The sequence below is a fragment of the Quercus robur genome, chromosome 5 (assembly GCF_932294415.1).
Source record: "Quercus robur chromosome 5, dhQueRobu3.1, whole genome shotgun sequence".
NCBI lineage: Eukaryota > Viridiplantae > Streptophyta > Magnoliopsida > Fagales > Fagaceae > Quercus > Quercus robur.
Window position 1 is genome coordinate 49748458 of NC_065538.1, and position 23416 is coordinate 49771873.

The 23416-nt window shown below is 39.0% G+C and overlaps 2 protein-coding genes, 1 long non-coding RNA gene and 1 pseudogene across 3 annotated transcripts; 1 reads left to right on the forward strand and 3 right to left on the reverse strand.

Annotated features, from left to right (window-relative positions):
- Nucleotides 1–5489: 5489 nt before the first annotated feature.
- On the forward strand, nucleotides 5490–9047 carry LOC126728312 (uncharacterized). Its single transcript, XM_050434160.1, has 3 exons — nucleotides 5490–5867; nucleotides 6154–6750; nucleotides 7869–9047. The coding sequence occupies exons 1-3, from the start codon at nucleotides 5490–5492 to the stop codon at nucleotides 9045–9047; spliced, it is 2154 nt and encodes a 717-aa protein (XP_050290117.1).
- Nucleotides 9048–14152: 5105 nt separating this feature from the next.
- LOC126728313 (uncharacterized) lies at nucleotides 14153–15250 on the reverse strand (annotated as a pseudogene).
- A 2729-nt stretch (nucleotides 15251–17979) lies between these two features.
- LOC126728314 (glutathione S-transferase T3-like) lies at nucleotides 17980–18989 on the reverse strand. The gene is made up of 2 exons (XM_050434161.1): nucleotides 18564–18989; nucleotides 17980–18474 (listed from the first exon to the last, which is right to left on the reverse strand). The coding sequence occupies exons 1-2, from the start codon at nucleotides 18987–18989 to the stop codon at nucleotides 17980–17982; spliced, it is 921 nt and encodes a 306-aa protein (XP_050290118.1).
- Nucleotides 18990–20276: 1287 nt separating this feature from the next.
- Nucleotides 20277–21801, reverse strand: LOC126726223 (uncharacterized). Its single transcript, XR_007655751.1, has 3 exons — nucleotides 21339–21801; nucleotides 21125–21212; nucleotides 20277–20321 (listed from the first exon to the last, which is right to left on the reverse strand). It is a non-coding gene; the product is annotated as an uncharacterized LOC126726223 (long non-coding RNA).
- Between the last annotated feature and the right edge of the window lie 1615 nt (nucleotides 21802–23416).

Consider the following 23416-nt stretch of genomic DNA (forward strand, 5'->3'; position numbering starts at 1 on the left):
TCGCACGTGTAAGCGATGACTTAAGCAGACCAATCAGGTTGTGACATGTGTCACCAATCAAGCTCCGCCACGTGTCACTCACCCACCCCCAAACTCCTATAAATAGAAGCCTTCCTGAGACATTTAGGAGGACCAGAATTGAGAAGTGAAGAAGCTCTGCGAAGATCAAGCCTCAAAGCCTTTAAGAACTTCAAGAACTTCAACCCCAAAATCGGAGAACATTCGAAGCAGAATCATCCAGATCATCTGCCTAGATCCTAAAGTTTGTGAGAATCAAGCTCAAAGGTCCGAAAATATCAACAAATCATAAATTAGTGAAGCTCTACAGATTCAAGCCTCCAAAGCCCCGAAGAACTTCCACCACAAATCTTCAAATACAAAGAACATTCGAAGCAAAATCATCCAAACTATCTGCCTAGATCTCAAAGTTCACTGGAATCAAGCTCAAAAGCCTCTAGAAACCTCAAACAACCACAAATAAGTGAAGCTCCATGGATTCAAGCCTCTAAAGCCCCGGAGAACTTCCACAACAAACCTTCGAAGACAAAGAACACACGAAGAACACGAAGAACGTGAAGAACAAAGGATTTCCAACAAGCTCGTAGCCAGAGATTCATTGTAATTCTGTTCCAAAGATCTTCGATCCATTCTTTAGCCAAATTGAAGTACATTGGGTGTTCAAATCAAAATCACATTACTATAAATCCAATCAACAAATCTTTCAAGGAGATCGAATCAGAGGATCAATCTTTTGTAATCACAAAGAATTGTACCACACAATCATCAATACAAATTCACATTTGTGAAACTATTTCACTTGTTTGACTTATTTCGAAACGAGAAATTTAGTCGCTTACAAATTCTGGCACGCCCGGTGGGACTTCTCTGCCTCTCATCTCTTTCTCCTTCAAAAGAAAATAAATTCGACATCATTTTGCTACTAGCTTCGATGGCCTCTAGCAAGAATGTCCGAAAATCAGTGGTTGATGATTCCAGTGCTGATGAGTATGTCGACCCAATCACTCACAGTCGGTCCAAAGCTCTTGATCGACTCCAACCAACCAACCCAAGAAAGCCAACCTCCTGTTGTCACCTCTCTAGACTTTCTTGCAAATAGGAAAGCTACCACTAAAGATTCATCTGCCTTGAAAGATTTGGAGACCAGTAATGAATCATCCCCAACAAAGACCTTTTCTATCAACTCTTCACCCGTGATGAGAAACTTAAGGAGTGAAGTACCACTGACTCATCCTGTTTCATCATTTTCCCTGTCATCTATAGAGGTCATGCCAGTAATGATGACTAACACCTCTACCATGGAAGAAAAGATGGCTGAAATGGAACAAAGGGTCATCCTTCTCACAAAGGCACTTGAAGAAAAGGACGTCAAAATTGCAACCCTAATGAACAAGCTGGAGGTACAAGATTCGGGTGAATCAAGTCTTGGCCCTGAGCACCCACCTGGCTTTACCTTCAAAGGAGAAAACGCCAGGGGTGATAAAGGAAAAGAAGGTGAAGACACTTCTCAACACGAACATTCCACCTTAATGACCTCGATATCTGTCCAACAACTGCAGGATATGATTACAAATACCATTCGGGCACAATATGGAGGTTCTTTCACAAGTTCTCTCATATATTCCAAACCCTATACAAAGCGCATTGATAACATGAGAATGCCAAATGGGTATCAACCTCCCAAGTTCTTGCAATTTGATGGCAAAGGAAACCCTAAGCAACACATTGCTCACTTTGTAGAAACTTGCGAGAACGTAGGGACTCAAGGAGGCCTCTTTGTAAAGCAGTTTGTCCGTTCACTAAAGGGGAATGCCTTTGATTGGTATACAGACTTAGAGCCCGAGTCAATCGATAGCTGGGAACAACTTGAAAGGGAGTTTCTCAATCGATTCTACATCACACGACGCACGGTAAGCATGATGGAGCTTACCAATACTAAACAATGGAAGGATGAGCCTGTCGTTGATTATATCAATCGATGGCGTTCTTTGAGTCTAGATTGCAAGGATAGACTTACTGAAATATCTGCTATAAAAATGTGCATCCAAGGCATGCATTGGGGACTTCTTTACATCCTTCAAGGAGTAAAGCCCTGAACATTTGAAGAGTTGGCAACTCGTGCACATGACATGGAATTAAGTATTTCCAGCCATGGAAATACGAAACCTCCCGTACCTAAGGAAAGGAAAGAAAGACGAGAAATAAGGAAAAGTGACAGGAATGCGAAAAGTAATATCAAAGACTCAATGAATGTGAATCCTACCCCAGTCAAAATTTCAACAAAAAATGTGAAGGCCAATGAAAAGAGGCCCGAAGGAGGTCAACAGCGCGAGACGCGTCGCTCATCACTTAAGGAATGGGAACAAAAGGTCTATCCTTTCTTAGACGCCGATATGCCTGAAATGCTAGAACAACTGCTCAAGTTGAAATTAATTGAATTGCCAGAATGCAAACGATCGGAAGAGATGAGAAAAGTTGATGACCCGAACTATTGTAAGTATCATTGCATCATAAGTCATCCAATCCAAAAATGCTTTGTTCTTAAAGAACTCATCATGAAGCTAGCCAAGGAAAGGAAAATCGACTTGGATTTTAATGATGTTGCTCAGTCAAACCTTGTCACATTTTCTTGTGGGTTACCTAGTTCCCTGTCTCCGACTACTAAGCAAGGGGCAAATACCACGCTTATCCATTTTGGTTCTCTGGAACCAGTTCAAGTTCAGCTCTCACAAAAAGCACCTCATTATAAGTCAAATGATGATAAAAGGTCAACGATGGATGAGGAAGAAGGTTGGACAATGGTTGTTCGCAAGAGATGGAAGAAGAAATGAGCATTCCCTCTTCATTTGATCACCCAAGAGTCCAAAAGAGCACAAAACCAAATTCAGCCTTGGTTAAAAAGAATGAGTAATAAGAGGCAAGGGAGACTGGGAACAAAAGTGTATAAAGATTCAGCACAAACCCGAAAATCTCGAAAGCTCATCACATTGGAAGAATTCTTCCCCAGAAAATTCTTTCAAAATGACTCAGCCGAGGCCGTCCACACAGTCTCTTGTTGCGAAATTCAGGACGAAAAGGAGGACGTTGACCATGGTGATCCAAAAGAGACCTTGTCTTCTTTGGAGGAACTCCAATCTTAGGTCGATGAAGTTAAACCCTTGCAATCCTCTACATCACCAAAAGGAGTGCTCACCCAAACTCTTGGAAAGCCAGAGATATACGCCCCTCATACCAATACGCTTGAACAAACACAGAGATGTTACGCATGCTCTCCAGACTTAACCTTCACTGATGAGGATCTATTGTTAGGCTCTAAGCCCCACAATCGCCCACTCTATGTCTCTGGTTATGCTCGTGAACAAAAGATCGAGCGTATCCTTGTTGATGGAGGTTCAGCCGTTAACATACTTCCAAAAATGACCATGAAACGACTGGGTTTTACTATGGAAGAATTATCACACAGCCGTTTGGCCATCCAAGGTTTTAACCAAGGAGGACAACGTGCAATCGGCCTGATCCACCTAGAATTGATAATTGGAGAATTGACAAGCAACGTCTTGTTCCACGTCATTGATGCTAAGACGACCTATAACATGCTGTTAGGACGTCCTTGGATCCATGAAAATGGAATAGTGCCGTCGACCTTGCATCAATGCTTCAAGTTCTTTCAAAATGGAATAAAAAAGGTCGATGCCGATTTAAAGCCTTTTGCAGAAACTGAAGCTCATTTTGCTGATGCAAAATTTTATGCAAAAGAAGACATTTCTAGTGAGGTTCTTCCAGTTGAGATCCCATCTATAAAAAGTAAACAGGGTGAAGAGGAGCATGTTAAATTCGTCGCCAAAAAGGACATTTCTTCCCCAAAGAAAGGTCCAGAACCATTCCTCCGATACATACCATTATCACACCGCAAGAATGGACAATCACCATTCACGGAATGCCTTCAACCTACAAAAGACGTGGGAAGGCTTCCTGCAAAGCTCACAATGGAGGATGTAGCCATATTGAAAGAAAATCATGTTATGCCTTTAACTTCATCCACAAATCCTTTACCCTCGAAGCCGTTAAAAGGATTCGTGAGATCTTCGCAGAGTCCAATAAAGCATGGTATTCTACCAAGTGAACAGACGAAATAATGGTTCGACCCAAAGGCATATAGGCTGTTAACCAAAGTAGGCTACGATTTCTCAAAACAAGAGGACTTAGGGAAGCTAATTCCAGAAGCCATTGGAGAAAAGATGCATGGCCTTAGCAAAACACAAAGGAAAATGAGGCTTGAAAGGCATGAAATTCCTATCCCAAAGACCAGATTAGGTTATACTCCTGAACAACCGGTTCAAATATGGATCAAGAAAAGAAGCGATCCTTCGAGTTCCCAATACATAACAGTGGAGGTCGGCGAAAGTTCCAATCAAAGAAAAGACCATTCTTCACCTCGTGTCTCAGTGTTTGATCGGATCGAGACCTCGTCATCACAAATCACAGTATTCGACAGGTTAAATACAACTTGTTTAACGCCAAATCGGGACACTCTTGCTTGTAAATCGGTCTTTGATCGACTGGGGGAAACAAAAAGGCCTACTGATAGTCATTCTCAAAGCTCAATAAACTTTGACGTTCAAGGGAAGAAGAAAGCTAATGATGAAATCCGCAGTAGCATTCCTTCACGCATGAAACGTAACTTTACCTTGGAGATTAACACTGAAGGATCGCTCAAAGTCAAAAGACGAACGATTGTACATACAAGTCAGTCACCCATCCATGATGAGGAAATGGAAGAGGTATCATCCTCGTTTCATATTACAATAGAAGAAGGTACACTGTCAGATGATGAAGCAACCAATGAAGAGGTCGATGAAGCTCCTCCAGCCTTGGAAGATGGAGGACAAGCTACAGTTGATGAACTTAAAGAGATCAATTTAGGAACTGCTGAAGAACCCCGGCGAACTTTCATCAGTGCACTTCTCACCCCTGAAAAAGAAGAAGGATACCTCAAGCTCCTAGTAGAATACAAAGATGTGTTCGCTTGGACTTACAAGGAAATGCCTGGGCTCAATCTGAGTATTGCTCTACACCATTTGGCAGTAAAGAAGGGCGTGTGCCCAGTCAAACAAGCTCAAAGACGCTTTCGGCCAGAGCTTATCCCTCAAATAGAAACCGAGGTCAATAAGCTCATTGAAGCAGGCTTCATTCGTGAAGTACAGTACCCGGAATGGATCGCTAACATCGTCCCTGTCAAGAAGAAGAATGGACAAATCCAAGTGTGCGTTGACTTCCGTGATTTAAACAATGCATGTCCCAAGGATGATTTTCCATTACCCATCACTGAGGTCATGGTTGATGCCACTACGGGTCATGAAGCTTTATCTTTCATGGATGGATCTTCGGGTTACAACCAAATTCGAATGAATCCTAAGGATGAGTAGCTTACAGCTTTCCGTACCCCTAAGGGAATTTATTATTACAAAGTGATGCCTTTTGGACTAAAAAATGCTGGTGCTACTTATCAACGGGCCATGCAGAAGATCTTTGATAATGTACTTCATAAATATGTGGAGTGTTATGTCGATGATCTGGTAGTTAAAACAAAAAGGAGGGAAGACCATCTGGCAGATCTACGATCCGTGTTCACCCGCCTGAGAAAGTATCAGCTTAAGATGAACCCCCTCAAATGCGCTTTTGGCGTTACATTTGGAAAATTTCTTGGTTTCATTGTGAGGCATCGCGGTATTGAAATTGACCAGTCTAAAATTGAAGCTATCCAGAAAATGCCAGAGCCCAAGAATTTGCGAGAACTTAAAGGCTTGCAGGGAAAACTGGCCTACATACGACGATTTATCTCGAACTTGGTTGGTTGATGTCAACCTTTCAATAGATTGATGAAAAAAGATGTGCACTTTGAATGGGATGAGGCTTGCAGCAATGCTTTTGCACGCATCAAAAGATACTTACTTAATCCTCCAGTTTTAGGTGCTCCTATCCCAGGAAAGCCTTTGGTGTTGTATATTGCGGCCCAAGAAAAGTCTCTAGGTGCTCTTATGGCGCAAGAAAATAAAGAGGGGGAAAGAAAGAGCCCTTTATTATCTAAGTCGAACTCTCAATGGGGCTGAATTAAATTATTCTCCTATTGAAAAGATGTGCCTCGCTCTTTTCTTTGCCATAGACAAACTGGAGCACTACATGCAAGCATATATGGTTCGTTTGATAGCAAAGGCATACCCGATCAAATATGTCCTCTCCAGGCCAGTGGTTTCGGGTCATATAGCTCGATGGGCAGTCTTCTTTCAACAATATGACCTTGCATACGTTCCACAAAAAGCTGTCAAAGGACAAGTATTGGCAGATTTCTTAGCTGATCACCCAGTTCCGTCTAATTGGGAGTTCTCTGATGATTTCTCGGATGAAGATGTGTTTTACATTGAAATAATGCCACCATGGGTGATGTTTTTCAATGGGGCTGCACATCAAGAAGGAGCGAGGGCAGGTGTAGTATTTGTTTCTCCACAACGGCAAATACTTCTTTACTCGTTCTCATTAAGCGAACTTTGCTCTAACAACGTAGCCGAATATCAAGCATTGATCATCGGTCTACAGATGGCTATTGAGATGGGCATATCGCAACTTGAGATCTTAGGAGACTCCAAATTAGTTATCAACCAAATCTTGGAGCAATATGACATCAAGAAAGAAGACCTCATCCCCTATTGCAAATATGCGAAGAAGTTGCAAGCTGTAAGGTTGAATTTAATCAACCATGTGTTGGCTTTATTCCATGACAAATTTGCTTGTAATATAGCACTTAGAAACCTTGTATTTAGGTGGGAATCATGTAAGGGCAGTGTGTGAGAGAGTGTGAAGAAATGCTCAAGACAGTGCAGTGAAGAAGAGACTCGCGGCTAGGACTCGCGAGTGGCTCGCGGCTTGCAAGCCGCCAAAAGTTGCTCACGTGCAGAGCATGCAGGGGAGCTGAACAGTCACGCCACCTGGAGCACTACACGACAAAAATCCAGACTGGCCATTAAGTTAGCTCGCGACTTGAACTCGCGACTCAGTCAAGTCGCGAGGTCAAGTCGCCAGCCAGCCCTGTTTTTGGAAAAACTGACTCTTCGTATTCTATTCTCACACCAGTATAAATACCCCTCATTCCCACAAGATATGTGTGGTTATTCAGAAAGAAAAACCCTAAGAGAGGTTTCTTCAAAACACCCACCCAATTAGAGAGAGCTACTCATTCTTAGAGAGAAATCTTTGTAGTCTCTTCTCATTCCCTCTCTCATTGTCATACCTATTGAGAGGAGATTTCTATCCAAACACCACCCACACCCATTTAGAGTGTTGAGTGTTTTTGGAGTTTTGGGAAGCATTGGAAGATGCCAAGGATGGCGGATGCTATGGTCTAGTAGCGGAATCCGGTAAGCTAGAAAAGAAAAAGGTTCGGCGCAACCTCGTTGGAGCAAGAAGCTTGGAGGGCTTAGGTACATCGGGTAGATTAGGCTTGGAGGGTCTATTGCTGTTCATGTATCCCAACTACATTTTCTAGTGGATTATTGACCGCTTGGAGGGCGATGGAGAGGTTTTACGCCGAGGGTTTCGGTTTCCTCTTCGATAACACATCGTGTGTTGTTCTTGTGTTTGCATCTCTCTTCCCTTTATCTTTGCCTTTTATTTTCTGCTGTGGATGTGATTTATAATTGGCTTAGATTGATTTCCAATTCTGTTTATAGCTTATGTTCATTTTCCGCACACTAGTTGTTTGACATAAAGCTTGAATTGGTTATTTTGTATTTGGGGGTCTAAACGTTCAAGGGTGTTTTATACACATATTTGAACTTTCACTAGCAAATTTCGAGGCCATCACATTGGAGCATATACCGAGGAAGGAGAATAGACAGGCCGATGCTTTAGCTAATTTGGCTACTGCCTTAGCATTATCCCAAGAAGAGACAACCAAAGTCGCTATTTCCCAAAGGTGGGTGGTACCTCTTGTGGTTGAAGAAGAAGAAGAAGAGCAAGCCAACATCATTTCTGTATGCCTTGTTGAAAAAGAAGATTGGCGACAAGTGATCATTGAATACCTTCAACATGGAAGACTCCCGAATGATAAATGCCACAAGACCAAAATTCGGCGGAGGGCTGCTCGATTCATTTACTATAAAGACACTCTCTTCCGCCGTTCATTTGATGGATTGTTTCTCCGTTGCTTAGGAGAGGAGGAGGCTAAACAAGCCTTAGAGAAAGCTCATTCTAGAATATGTGGCACACATCAGTCAGGTCCTAAGTTACATTATAGGATCAAACGAATGGGTTACTATTGGCCTATGATGGTACAAGATTCTATGGAGTGCGCTAAGAAGTGTGAAGCTTGTCAATATCACGCGAACTTCATCCATCAGCCGCCAGAAGCTCTACACCCAACTGTAGCTTCTTGGCCTTTTGATGCATGGGGACTTGATGCAATAGGGCCATTACCAAAGTCATCCGGTGGCCATTTGTACATCTTGGCCGCAACTGACTACTTCTCGAAATGGACGGAAGTTGTACCCCTTAAGGAAGTGAAGAAAGAAATGGTGGTCAATTTCATTCGAACTCATTTGATCTATCGGTATGGTGTCCCTCGATATATCATAACTGATAATGGCAAACCATTCTACAATAGGCTGATGACAGAGTTATGTGAGAAGTTTGAATTTAAACAATACAACTCCTCCATGTACAATGCCCCGGCAAATAGACTAGCTGAAGCGTTTAACAAAACACTTGGCAGTTTGTTGAAAAAAGTGGTATCCAAGACAAAGCAAGACTGGCATGAAAGAATCAGAGAAGCATTATGGGCATATCAAACAACATTTCGAACGCCTACTCAAGCAACGCCATATTCTCTTGTCTACGGAGTGGAAGCCGTCCTTCCTTTAGAACGCCAAATCCCATTATTACGGATTGCCATTCAAGAAGGTTTGACTGAAGAAGAAAATGCCAAGCTCAGGTTGCAAGAATTAGAGGCACTTGATGAAAAAAGGCTCGAGGCCTAACAACGCCTTGAATGCTATCAAGCTCGTTTTTCAAGCGCATTCAATAAAAGAGTCAAACCACGATCATTCCAAGTTGGTGACTTAGTGCTCGCCGTTCGAAGACCTATCATCACAACTCATCGTATAGGTAATAAGTTCACTTCAAAATGGGATGGACCTTATCTTGTGCAAGAAGTCTACACCAATGGAGCTTACAAGTTGATTGATAATGATGGTGTAAGGATTGGCCCCATCAATGGGAAGTTCCTCAAACGCTTCTATGCTTGAAAATCAAGAATTGCTCCTCGGTAAGAGCTTAAACTACCCACTATAACGCTGCAAGGGTACATGATGTCTTCCCATTACCTTTGAGAGCGTACAAATAAAGAAAAATTAATCCCCCTTTATGGCACCATTTGTGAGTGTGGCGTAGTGGTTGGACGCCTGTGTCGCCCTTGAGGCCAAGGTCTCGGGTTCGATTAGTGGTGATACCCACTATTGCACAATTGGTACCCATGAAATACTGTGGGGCGTGGGGCGAGGATTACACACGTGAGCCCTCCTTTTTTTTGCCAAAGAAAACAAGATTGATCTAGACTTCAAAGAAGTTGTCGGGTCAAACCATGTAACCGTTGCTTATGATGTATTTCCAACTCTCAAGCAGGGGGCAAACACTAACCAAGCTCACAAGTTGATCAACAATGATGATGCAAGGATCGGCCCCATCAATGGGAAGTTCCTTAAATGCTTCTATGCTTGAAAGTGTACCAATAAAGAGAAATTAATCCCACTCCATGACACCAATTGCGAGTGTGGCGTAGCGGTTGGACGCTCGTTTCTCCCTTGAGGACGAGGTCTCGAGTTCGATTAGTGGTGATACCCACTATTACACACTGCGCCCCCCCATTTTGCAAAAAACACATAAGAAAAAAAATTATAATAAAAAAAAAATCTTTTGAACTACGTGATGACTTGATCTCTCTCAAGGGTACGTAGGCAACTTAGTATCTTTTGCTAAGTTCAGTCACGCATTAAAAAAATTTTCATTAAAAAAAAAATCATCAAAAAAAAAAAAAATTATCAAAGAAAAAAAAATCATCAAGAAAAAAGAAATTATAAAAAAAAAAATCTGTTGAACTACATGATGACTTGATCCCTCTCCGGGGTATGTAGGCAGCTTAGTACTTGTCACTAAGTTCAGTCACATGGAAAGAAGAAGGATGACCAGTCTAACTTGAGGAGTTTTCCAACAGTCATCAATGCGCTTTTAAGATTCCTTTGGTTGACAAGGCATTGCCCATATTCAATGGATATTCTCCCACATTTCTGAAGTATGTTTTGCATCACTTATCTGGGGGAATCTTCTTGTACCTTGCAAGTTTAAGCAACACCATTTCTTTTCTAGGTTGTGCCACTTCATAGCTCTGAAATTAGAACCGCATCATCTCCCTTCTGAGTGGTGTTGTTTCAGATCATGTCTCTGAAATCTGGATGACGACAATTTCTTCTGGAATGATGGTAGATTATATATCTGAAGTCGGTGTGGCATCATCTCTCCTCTATGGGCATGTCCTTGCAATGTCAAAGTCTTGGCGGCATTCTTCTTGAAACTTCAAGGTTTCGTTGGCATCTTCAAAATCTTAATGAGAAGTTCTTGCATCTTCAAAGTCTTGATAGGGACTCCTTGCATTTTCAACATCTTGTTGGCATCTCTGAAATCTTGATGTCTGGCTACAGTGCTATACGCCCTTGATGTCTGAGCGATGTTGCCTCTGAAAATTGCTTCATGACAAAGATGAACGTTGGCACAGTTTCGGTGCAAATAAAGTGTTGACGTAGCCTCAATGGCAAAGATGCAATGTTGGCATGGCCTCGGTATAAATGAAGTGTTGACGTAGCTTCAATGGCAAAGATGCAATGTTGGCATGACCTCGGTATAAATGAAGTTTTGACTTGGCTTCATGAATGTTGTCACGGCTTTGGCGAATGAAGTATTGACGTAGCTTCAATGACGAAGATGGATGCTGGCACAGCTTCGGCGAATAAAGTGTTGACATAGCTTCAATGGCAATGTGGAGTGTTGACATAGCTTCATGAATGTTGGCATGACTTCTATGCAAATGAAGTTTCGACGTGGCTTCATGAATGTTGTCACGGCTTCGGCGAATGAAGTGTTGACGTTGCTTCATGACAAAGTTGAATGTTGGCATGGCTTCAATACAAGGACAGATGCTGGCACGGTTTCGTGGTAAAAACTCTTAATGCGGCCACGTTGTAAAGACTCTTGAAATGACTGCATTGAAAAGACAAGTGTTGGTGCAGCTTAATTGCCAAGGAGAGCATGCTGCATAACAAAAACAAGCAACAGCAAAGAGATTATCAGAAGAAAATCTCATGGCACGTCTAAAAAAAAAAAAAAAAATCAAAAAGAGAGATTCATTTCTAATATCTAGCCTATGAAAAAAAAAAAAAAATCAGTACGAATAAAGCAAGTCATAATATATATATATATATATGTAAAAAAAAAATGAAAAGAAAAAGAAAGGCATAATTTCTCTGGATATTCTAGCCTTTTGCCCTTAATTTTTAAAAAATTTAGCAATATGCCCCTATTTCGAAACTATATAGGGATATGCCCCTGTTTCGATACTCGATTACCTTAAAATCGAGTTTCAATGAAATACTCGATTCGTAGAAAATCGAGTTATACTGAATAAAATTTAAAAAAAAAAAAAAAAAAAAAGCATGGAACTCGATTTTAGGGAAGTCGAGTTCCAAAACGCCGCTATAGGAGTTTAAAACATCACTATAGGGCTTAAAAACGCCACTATTTGGGACTTATAAAAATTTTTTGCAGGAAAACGCCGCTATAGGGCTCTAAAACGTCACTATAGGGCCTAAAAACGCCATTATAGGGCACCCAGAACAGGGCAATTACACTTATTAAAAAAATTTTGTAGGAAAACGCCGCTATAGGGTCTTAAAACGTCACTATAGGGCTTAAAAACGCCACTATAAGGCACCATGAATATGGGCCAATTACACATATATAAAAATTTGCAGGAAAACGCCGCTATATGGATTTAAAACGTCACTATAGGGCTTAGAAACGCCACTATAGGGCTCCCTGAATATGGGGCAATCGCACTTATAAATTTTTTTTTTGCATGGAACTCGATTTCCTGAAACTCGAGTTCCATGGAAAATTTTTTTTTTAAGTTTGATCGGGCATAACTCGATTTTCTACAAATCGAGTATTTAATTGAACTCGATTTTAAGATAATCGAGTATCAAAACAGGGGCACGCTCCTATATAGTTTGCAAACAGGGGCATATTGCCAATTTTTTTTAAAATTAAGGGCAAAATGCCAGAATCTCCTAATTTCTCTACACTTAGAGTATTATGCTACCCATCAGAGATGCTGCTTGTATAAGTTAGTGCATGCCTTGAGTGGCTTTATATAAAGATCCTCAGAAGCTAGCAGACAAAAGGAAAAACACATGTAAAAAGTTAAAAGTGCCATATTTTCAAAGGATGACATGCCCATTTGAAAAATCAAAAATGTAAAAGCTCATAAATGTATCATGCTGTCAGAAAGAAAAAAATTACACTAGACCTCAGAAACAACCTATTGGCCTGCAGAGAGGAAAAATTATAGCACTAGACTGTGAATGAGGTTCTAAGAGCATCAGCATCAAAGAATGCTATGCTATCCTATTTTACCATCTCAAAAAGTTACTTTATCACTTATACCATACCATTTTACAATACACCCTACATCAAAAAACTCTATTATTTTACTTTTTCATTAAAATATTATTTTTTTAATCTTTCTTTATTATTTCTTTCACATCATCACTTTTTTTTTAGCTAAGCATCTATTCCAACGGTAACATTTTCCTGGGCTTTCCAACTATAATTTTTTTTCCAGACTTATGACTATTCCAACGGTAACATTAATATCTCCTCCTACCACTCTCAAAGAACCAGACTTATCTAGACCTCAGCCACTAATTTCCTGCAAATACCACCATTCCATTTGACTAGAGAGTAGTGAGAGAAAAAGTGGCAATCAACTTTTAACGACTGAATTGTATCTACAAGCATCAAACCTACTTTTATCTGATATAATTATAACGTTAACACTGCACCTAATCTTGCCTTTGATTTGCACTTTCAAGACTGAAATATATGTATCTAGTGACAAGGACCTCTGACTGGTAAAAATTCATTATTAGATAAAAGAATGAGAAGTGATCAATACAGGTTATAAAATATATCCTCAGTTCTTTCATCACCAATTCATACACAAAAACTCAGGAAATGCAGGGGCAATACAGGCGACAATACAACACCAAGATGCCATAGTTTATACAATACAATACAACACCATAGTTTACCAAGATGCCAAATTTTATGACAGCCACAATCACTATACCAGAAAACAAGGAACAACCACCACTGTAACGTAACTTTATGACAGCCACAATCAAATGCATAAATTTGTTTTCGGTCCAAATTTATGACAGCCACAATAAACTTTATGACAGCCAAATTTTATGAGGACAGCCACAATCACTATACCAAGATGCCGTGTGAAGCGTTGGTCCTTAATGGTAGGTGATACCAGAAAACAGGAACAACCACCACTGTAACTTTCAGGAGAGTATAATACACGTTGGAAAGATGGAAAATTACACTTCCATTAAACAATAAACTCTAATAAGATCTGGAAGCTGGCCAAGGGGCAAGACACAAAGAACCTGCCAAATATCAATGTATTCAACCTGTCAACTTTAATGATCCACACACACACACACACACACACACACACACACACAGAACCTGCCACATTTTTTTTTTTTTTTTGAGAGCAAACCTGCCATATATCAACTTTAATGATCCACACATATATACGCAACTTGCCAAATATCAATGTACTCAACCTACGAACTTAAAAAATCCACATACATATATACATGCAACTTGCCAATTTTAAAAATCCACATACATATATATAAATTAAATCCACATACATAACTATAAATTTTGTCTTTATAAGACTCGTATATATGTCAAATTACAATAAAACACCACAAGCATAACTCACACACTTACTAAGTTCCTACAACTCCCCTTGTAATTGCCATAAATGCTCAACGAGGTCTGTTTGAAGTTGAGAATGAATTTTACGGTCTCGAATACATTGATGGGTTTCAATGAACTCCGTAAATGTATTTGTGTTCTCCCGTGACATTTGTATGGTAGGATTGTCATCAATTTGCTCATAATCTAATTCTACCGCTTCGTTTACATCTCGCTCATCCTCAACGATCATGTTATGAAGAATTACACAAGCTTTCATGATGTCTTGGAGCGTTTCAGCATGGAAAAATCTTGCAGGTCCACGCACAATTGCGAATCTCGCTTGAAGAACTCCAAATGCACGCTCTACATCCTTCCTATTCGCCTCTTGGGCTTGTGCAAATAATTTTTTTTTTTTGTTCTCGTGGATATGGAATTGTTTTAACAAATGTTGACCACTTCGGATAGATGCCATCGGCAAGATAGTATCCCATTTTATACTCATGACCATTGATTGAGTAATTAACCGCAGGAGCACGTCCTTGTTCGAGCTCAGAAAATATAGGAGACCGTTCTAATACATTAATGTCATTATTTGACCCAGGTAACCCAAAAAACGCATGTCATATCCAAAGATCATAAGATGCCACTGCTTCTAAAACAATGGTTGGCTCATGAATGTGACCAGAGTACTGACCTTTCCATGTAACTGGACAATTTTTCCATTTCCAATGCATGCAATCAATGCTCCCTAGCATCCCTGGAAATCCACGTTTTTCCCCATTGGCTAAAAGTCTAGCAATATCGTCGTTGTTTGGAGACCTCAAGTATTCCTTGGAGAAAATATCAACCACCGCTTTAACAAATTTTTTTAAACTTTTCATTGCAGTGGATTCTCCAATCCGCACATACTCATCCATAAAATCAGCTGTAACTCCATACGCAAGCATCCTAAGTGCAGCTGTTATCTTTTGAAGAGAAGATAAACCCCATTTTTGGGCACCATCTCTTTTTTGGATAAAATAAGATTCATAAGTTTCTACCCTAGATTGAATACGGAGAAAAAGGGATCGACTCATCCGAAATCTCCTCCTAAATAAATTAGGAGGATATACTGGTGTGTCAGCAAAGTAGTCGAGATAAAGTCTTTTATGGCCTGCCAAACGATCACGTTCGATATACCGACAACGTTTACGTTGTACTGTTGAACCTTTAAGAATTCGCCTCATTATTTCATCCTCGTCTGAGTCGTCAAAAAGCAACTTTTTAAAAAGAGAGCGACCCATAGAGACAACCTTGAAGACAACAGTGTTAGAGAACATAAAACTGAATGATATCTACTTTAGTCAGCCAAACAAAAAGAAAAAGAAAAAGAAAAGATAAAACAGCCACATAAACAGCAGTAAACAGCTACCAGAAAAATTAAACACACTGAAATAGCTTAAAACAACATCAAAACAGCCCCATAACAGATTTTGACAAATTCTGCCACTGAAATAGACATAAAACAGCCACATAAAACAGCCACATAAACATCAATAAACAGCCACATAGACAGCTACCAAAAAAATTAAACACACTTGTTAAAGTGTATTATGTGACAACAACTAGGTGCAAGTTTATGCCTTCACACTTACTGACAGTGCAGTGAGGATATTATAAAAAGAGTGACTAATTTGTGGGAAAGTTGAATGTTTTGGAGGTGGAGAGGATATAATTGTTAGAAACTTAGATAATTAGCTAAGTTTTCTAACATACAAACATGAACATCAAAAAAAAGGAAACAGACTACATTACAGCTCCTACAGATTATGGTAATGCTGTTGTGGGGTTAGCCAATGGCATGCATTCTTGTGTAACTATAAATTGACAAGGTAGTGCATGTTGTAGTCAGTTTTGATTATCAAAAAGAAAGCATGAGAGGCATTTTCCAAGATTTTGTCTCTTGAAGAGTTGAAACACCCCTAGCTTACTCTAAGAAACTTAGCATTGCCCACCATTCCAAGTCTGAAACTCATTCTCTCTATTTGGTACTGCATGTTGGTGCTATCCTCTACTGAACATTATGGCTGAAGATTCTATGCACATGTGTTTTTATTAGTGATCTTTATAGTGAAGAAGTTAGAGCTTGTGTCAAGGAGAAAAAAGAATGCTATTTCAGTGGTGAAAATTCAGAATCTGCAGCTGCAGGTACTTTTACACAACATAATTTTATATTTGTTATTTGGTCATTTGATCAAGGTTCTGCCTGGGCACAGCTATTATCCATTTTTAAAAAAATGGACGTGTCAAAAGTGGACACTCTCCAACAAACAAAAAGTACTTTAGAACTTTTAAATCAAATAGGAAAATGAATCTAAACATAAAATAAGACTCATGGGCCTTAACGAGGTGTGTGTGTTCAGAAAGACATAGGAATAAATAGTATATATTAGTAAAATATAAAGAGTATTATACAAATTTGGGCCAAATTCTCAATTTTTTTGGAAGTAATGTTTCATTCCGTGGCAGCCCATTATTTTCGGAGGAATCAAAGATTGAATTATTGATTCATTAAAAAAATAAATCATTTTAGAATTTTAATTTTACTGGAAAAAAGAAAAAGAGAGGATAATTTACAAAAATTTCCTTAGGTTTAGTGGAATGATATTGTATCCCAAAACTTAACAAAATAACACTCATCCGTTAACAGAACATTCCAAAATCTAAGAAAATTCTCTTCATCAAGTTCTAACCCATGGTTGAATGAATAATTTTTTTATTAATTAGTATTAAATATTACTATTCAACCAACTTAAACACCATAGGCACTTTCCAGCAACTTCTAGTTACTTGATTTCTTAACATTTTGAATGATCGAGTGGTTTTGTTTTGAGTTTATTTGCTCAATTTCTTTAAAGTTTTGAACAATAGATTTGGCTTCAAAGTTATTTTCGTTATTTGGGTTTAAACTTTAAATATTTGAACTTCTGATTTGAGTTTAAAAATTTGAACGTTTAAAGTTTAGGATTTGAACAATTTCTTTAAATTTCTTCTTTATTCTATTCTAATTTGGGTTTAAAGTTTAATTTCTTGGTTTGTGATGGTTGGTGTTTTCCAGTTATTCACAACGTCACATAATATATGGCGGTGACAACTCTATCTCCACAGAATTTACGCTTTTTCCATCCATGATTATCTTTTCTATGTGATATTCTAATTAACTAAAGGTTTCTCTTTGCCTTTTGCTTCACTTGGCTTTCCTACTTCAACTGTACAAATTCTTGAAAGTTTTCTCTCATTTCATTTTCATCACCTCCAAAAACAATTTTAGTAACTTCCATAATTTATTATCTCTCATTTCTTCCAAGCTTAAGTAAATCTTTCATTACCAAGGTCTGCACAGTTCCATCAAACATCTTAACTTTTACTGTACCTATTCTCAGAACCTTTATCTTTACTATTTGCTGCAGCAACTGCTGCATCCGCAGACTTTAACTTCTGACTACATGACTTTTCTTAGACTCCTCTAACTTTAGGGCAGCCCATTCCAGCAGGCAAATAACTATCAGAAAAAATTAAACAGAAGTATAAAACTGACAAAAAAAAAAAAAAAAAACTGAAAGTTGGAACAACCAATTGGTAGAAGATATGATATCAAACATAGAAAATACATAAGTTTTTTATATACGCAAAAATGATGTGATTACATAAGTGGCACAACCTACTGCCAATTGATCAAGTTGGAACAATACATCATCTACATGTTCCAAACTTATGCTCAAAATAAGCCACTACCAAAATAAGCCACTACCAAAATGGCATCTACATATGCCAAACCCCAACCCTAAAATAATTTACTACCACAATAAGGTTACGACAAGACATCTACATGTTCCTTGGGTCAAACCCAACTTGTCTTGCAAGGATTTGATCCTTGAGATTTTCAAAATAAAGTTTTTCCTTGTCATTCATGCTACTTGTATCCATAGTCATTATTCTTCCCTCCTCCCTAATAGTTTCAAGACGAAGCCTTTCCGCTTTGATGCGAAGAGCCTCTTTGTCTTGTTCATGTGATGCTTCAATATAGCGCAATTTTTTTTCCAAATAATCATCAAAGCCCTTATCACCATCTATCCTCTTTCGCTTAGCCTTTTCGGCTTTTCGACCAATTGGTCTCTCTAGCACCACTGTATCATCATCATTGCTATCAACTTGATCGACTGAACTTTGAGTTTGAGGGAGCCATTTTGATCTTTCCTTAAGCATACTCCACTTTGGTTGGTTCTTCAACACAACCCAACAATGTTCAAAAGCAAAAGCTACCTTTTTGCCGGTTTTTGAATTTGGTGTAGCTTGATATATATCCCTTGCTTCGTTCAACTAAATTTTTTAAAAATTAATAAAATAATTAGTGTCTTGAAACTATAAAGGAAATTAATATCTTGACACTATGGCAATATAATTGATACCTTGTCCTCATCAGTCGTACCGCTTCTATTTCGGGCTTCAACTTTCGCCATGAACCCAGCAAACCTACTTGTCTCCCTATTAATATTTCCCCATCGACTTGATAGGGAGGTACTAGTACGTGTGGTTCCATAAGTATTATTCTTGCAAAAAAACTCCCAAACTTTCTCCCAAAATTTATCACCCTTTTGATCAGTACCATGCACAGCATCCATGCCAATGTTAAGCCATGCAGCGATGAGGAGGAGGTCCTCATCTACACTGAAGTTGCCACCACGTTTTGTTGGATTAGGGGTGACAATTTCAACTTCCGGTATAGGCTGGATGGGCATTGAAGGATTTTGAGACCCACTTAAAAATGGTTCCACAAAATCGGAATCCCCTTGTAAGTAATTACCATATTGTTCAATGTGTTCTTGTAAAACCATCCCTTTTAAACAGGGAACTTAAAACAGTTAGTATATGAAGTAAATTAGTGTATGAAGTCAATTCTTATTTGTATCTTTACAATCAATATAAGCTAATATTTACATATGTGAGCAGCAATGTGTAGTATTGTGAAAGTGAAAATAATGGACTAAATGCAAAATGGGGTTGTACTACTACTTATCCCGAAGGAGGAAAAAAAAAAGATCCGTTTGCTTGTTTTTATTTTCGGGTAGCTGTGCATCTTAGAATCTACTTGTGTACTGTACTTCAGTTTTTTTTAAAAAAAAGCACTGTCAATCTGATTTCTAACAACACTGTCAATCTGAAGCTACCCATGTATTGAAGCTACATTGTCAATCTAACGACACTGTCAATCTGATTACTCGTGCATACTGTACTTTAGTAGCTACCCATGTATTGAAGCTATATTTCTAACAACACTCTCAATCTGATTCTTCGTGCTAGTTCCCCCTCTCCAGTTCTTCTAACTCGACAATTATCTCAATAAACTACGGATACACAGCTCCTTATTCTTCTATGACCCAAAGGTGCAAAAAGTCTAAAAAAAAAAAAGGATACAAGAATTGAACCTATGGCGTTTGTTTCATAATAATTGCTTTCTATCATTAGCCCAAGACAACAATGGATTCCTTTTTGGTTTAGGTGGGATTCAACCACAAGAGACTTTCCAAGGTAAGCTATTTCCAACCCACAATTGAAGTTAATACTCTACAAGGTGTACTCTATGGAGTAACCAATATCTGAAATTCTTGCACAATGCATCTATATTATAGCAAGATCATGCATCACTATTTTTATATTTAAAGCATCTTGCATACACCAAAAACCAATCCATGTCTTGGCACAATGGTAAAGAATATAGAGCAAACCCCATAAGTGCAAATCCTATCATACCAATCCAAAAAATAATAATCTCATTCTTTAAAAGTAAATTTTTTGAAATTGATTACTTGTTAAATGAGCAGTGAAGAAATCAATCCATGATCTCTTTATTAAAAAAAAATATTCTCAATCTGCTATTGAATATGAAATTATGTGTGATTGGGTATATGCCAATGTCTTTATAGAATAGTTATCCTTTATATTATACTCTCTCTATCTGTCTCACAGGTGCACCTAGTATCATCAGCAATTAGAAACTACTCATATAATTAGTTGAACCTTGAAGAGAATGCTCAAGGCCTACCTCAGAAAGAAGCTAACTCATAGCATATAATCTATTAATGCTCTTTATACTGAATGAGCCTTATTATATCTCCTAAGTCCTGACCCTTTAGTCATTTTCTGCACAGCATACCATTCTACCATCCCTAGCAAATTCAGTTACTTTTATCAGAAAATTGTCAGAAATATTTTCATTTCGGAATCCAAATCTTAACAAAATCAGCCTAAACCATATCCAACCACTAATTTGCCACCCTTTCCCAATTCAACTACAAGCTTACTATATCCAAAATTCAGCTCAACAAAGAGCAAAGCTCTAAGCCTCCAACCCGTATTTCTGCTTATCAAAAAACTATAAATATAAAAATAAAAAGGCTCCAAAAGAAAGTGTGCCCTAACCCCTAAACAAGTTTAGTTACTTTTATCACAAAATTCCCGGAATTATTTCCATTTTAGCATCTAAAAATTTACAATGCTAGTCTGAACCATATCCAACCACTAATTTTTAATCCTTTCCCAATTCAATAGAAACTTACATATCCAAAATTAAGCTGAACACAGAGTTAAGCTCCAAAACAGAGCGTGCCCTAACATCTATTCAAAATTCAGTTACATCTTTTTTCTTCAGAATAAGTTACAAATATCAGTTATTTTTATCACAAACTTGTCAAAAAGTTCCCATTTTAGTATCTACAAATTAACAACAGTATCCTGAACCATACCCACCTACTAAATTTTCATTCTTTCCCAGTTAAACTAAAAACTTATATAAAAAATTCAGCTTAACGCATTGCTAAGATCCAATACAAAGCATGCCTTAACCTCTATACAAATTCAGTTACTTTAATCACAAAATTATCAGGAATATTCCCATTTCATCCATCCAAAGGGGAACAGAAACAAAGTGAAAAGAGAGAAGCGAGAGAAATAGATAGAGAGGGAAACTTACTGGTATGGAAGATGAACCTGAGCAAATTTTTTTATGATGCTAATCCCGTGCCAGAGAGCGAAAACCCGTCGTTGATGAAGTTGAATCTCTGCAAACATCAACAACAATTCTTTGATCAAAACCCAAACACAAACACAAGCTGAATCCCTCTTTTTCTTGCAGAGAGAGAAAAGAAACACAAACAAAAAAACTCTAATACATTATCAAAACCCACCTTACAGTTAGCACCAACACCGATGGAGCTGAATCCCCCACACCGACGGAGCTTAGTTGAACCTTGAGTGTCGGTTTGAAGAGAGAGTGATAGAGTGAAGAGTTAAATGGGTACTATCTAGAGTGTTGGGTTTATAAGATGAGTGAGGGTGAGGGTGAATCGGTAAAGGGATTTGGAGATGGGTCTGATTAAATCGGTTGAGGGTGAGGGTGAATCGGTAAAGGGATTCGGCTGAGGGTGAGGGTGAATCGGTAAAGGGATTTGGAGATGGGTCTGATTAAATCGGTTGAGGGTGAGGGTGAATCGGGATTTGGAGATGGGTCTGAGATGAGACGCCGTGTGAAGCGTCGGCAATGGAGATGGGTGAGGGTGAATCGGTTGAGCTTCAGCGAATCCACATGGTGTGTGATGTTGATGTTGATGTTGGGAGGAGTATGCTGTTTGGGTCTGAAGAGAGGAGAGAGCAGATGGAGAAACAGAACAAAGAAGAGAGAGAAGAGCACTGAAGTACCGTGATAGTGGAGAGAGAAAAAGTTCAGCGGGAAAGGATGGAATAAAATATATATTTTTCTTTTACCATTGTGCTACAGTACAATTCTAAGTTTAGAATTGTACTGTAGCACTATTGCAAAAAATTTTGCAATAGTGTGGTTTAGCATTGTTTGATGCAAGTACTTTTATCCTCAAAAATGTTAAAAATGCCTTAAATATGACTTTAGCATTTTTCAATGCTTGTGCTCTAAGCCAACAAAGGGAAGTTTCTTGTTCTACTGTGTCACCAACCCCTTGAGAAACAGCAGAGACACTCAGTGGTTACCTTTAAACTACTCCTGTCTGGATTGTCAAAAGTTGTCAGGATGGCCACCTCCAAAATAGACTAAGGTGGCAACACGTCCAACAAAGGCTGCGGTCTCCCATTCCAGATTTCTACAATTTCTGACAAGATTTCACAAAAAATCAACCCACAGTAATCTTCTAAGGACTTTGATGAACAAAACTCAGGAAGATCTTCAGCAACGGAGCCACCACGCACCGCCACAAACTCCAAAACGACACGCGGGTTTCTCATTCAAATCTGCACAAGTCTGAGAAAATTTTCACAAAACGGGTGCCATCACTAGATCCATCGGCCCACGATCAACAAAACCCAAAAATTTCAAGCCCAAAAACGGCTGCACGCGCCACCACGCGCCGCCACAATCTCTCAATGAACCGCGGCCTAGGCCTTCAAATTTGTGCAAACCTGCTCAGAATTTTACAAAACTGACCACACAGGGGTCTTGTACGGCCTTAGAACTAAAAAACCTTAAAATTTCAAGGCCAGAAACACGTCCACGCGCCGCCACGCGCCTCTTGAAGCTCCGACAAACGCTGCTTTCAGTTTCACGCGCTTACACGCGCCGACACTGACAGCCAGGCGCTCGCACGTGCCACACGTGCCACTCGCGTCCTCAGCACTGTGACGTCATGGATGACGTCACCATCCACTACGGTCTGACCCTTCGACCCGGACCGACCCGGTTTGACCCGGATCCGGACCCCTTAAAAAAAATTAAAAAAATATTAAATTAAATAAAAAAAAAAGACTTTGACCAAGCAGAACTTTGACCATGACCAAAAAGTCAAAAATTTTAAAATGGACCTGTCCCGCTCAATTTTTCGAGTATATTCCGATTTTAGGACCCGTTTTTTCATTCGAGGCTCGAAAATTGTGCAAACGCCCAATTTCCAAAAAAAGTTGACTTTTGTGCAAATGTTGACCAAACGTCAAAATTTTTAAGATGGACCTATTTTACTCAATTTCTCGTATACATTCCAATTTTGGAGTCCGTTCCGTCATTTGAGACTTGGAAATTGCAAAAAAATGACTCAATTCCAAGGGTTCAAAAGTTAGGCCCTCAAGATCAAAATTTGAGATTCATCCATTTAATTGGGATCCCTTCAGGGTTATTCTCTAGACTTCATCAAGACTTCCCTTTCAATGTATAAATGAACTCTCACAAGTGTGTCTTGAAATTACACTGGGTCATTAGTTCAATCTGCTATTCCTGTTCGGTGCCTACTAGTCTCCAACTTAC

Coding starts and splice junctions, on each gene's coding strand:
- LOC126728312 (XM_050434160.1), top strand. CDS start 5,490: ATGCCTTTTGGACTAAAAAATGCTGGTGCTACTTATCAACGGGCCATG. Junction 5,868..6,153: donor GACGATTTATCTCGAACTTG/GTTGGTTGATGT, acceptor CCTATTGAAAAG/ATGTGCCTCGCTCTTTTCTT. Junction 6,751..7,868: donor ATGCGAAGAAGTTGCAAGCT/GTAAGGTTGAAT, acceptor GCAAATTTCGAG/GCCATCACATTGGAGCATAT.
- LOC126728314 (XM_050434161.1), bottom strand. CDS start 18,989: ATGGTTTTACAAGAACACATTGAACAATATGGTAATTACTTACAAGGG. Junction 18,475..18,563: donor GTACGACTGATGAGGACAAG/GTATCAATTATA, acceptor TAAAAAATTTAG/TTGAACGAAGCAAGGGATAT.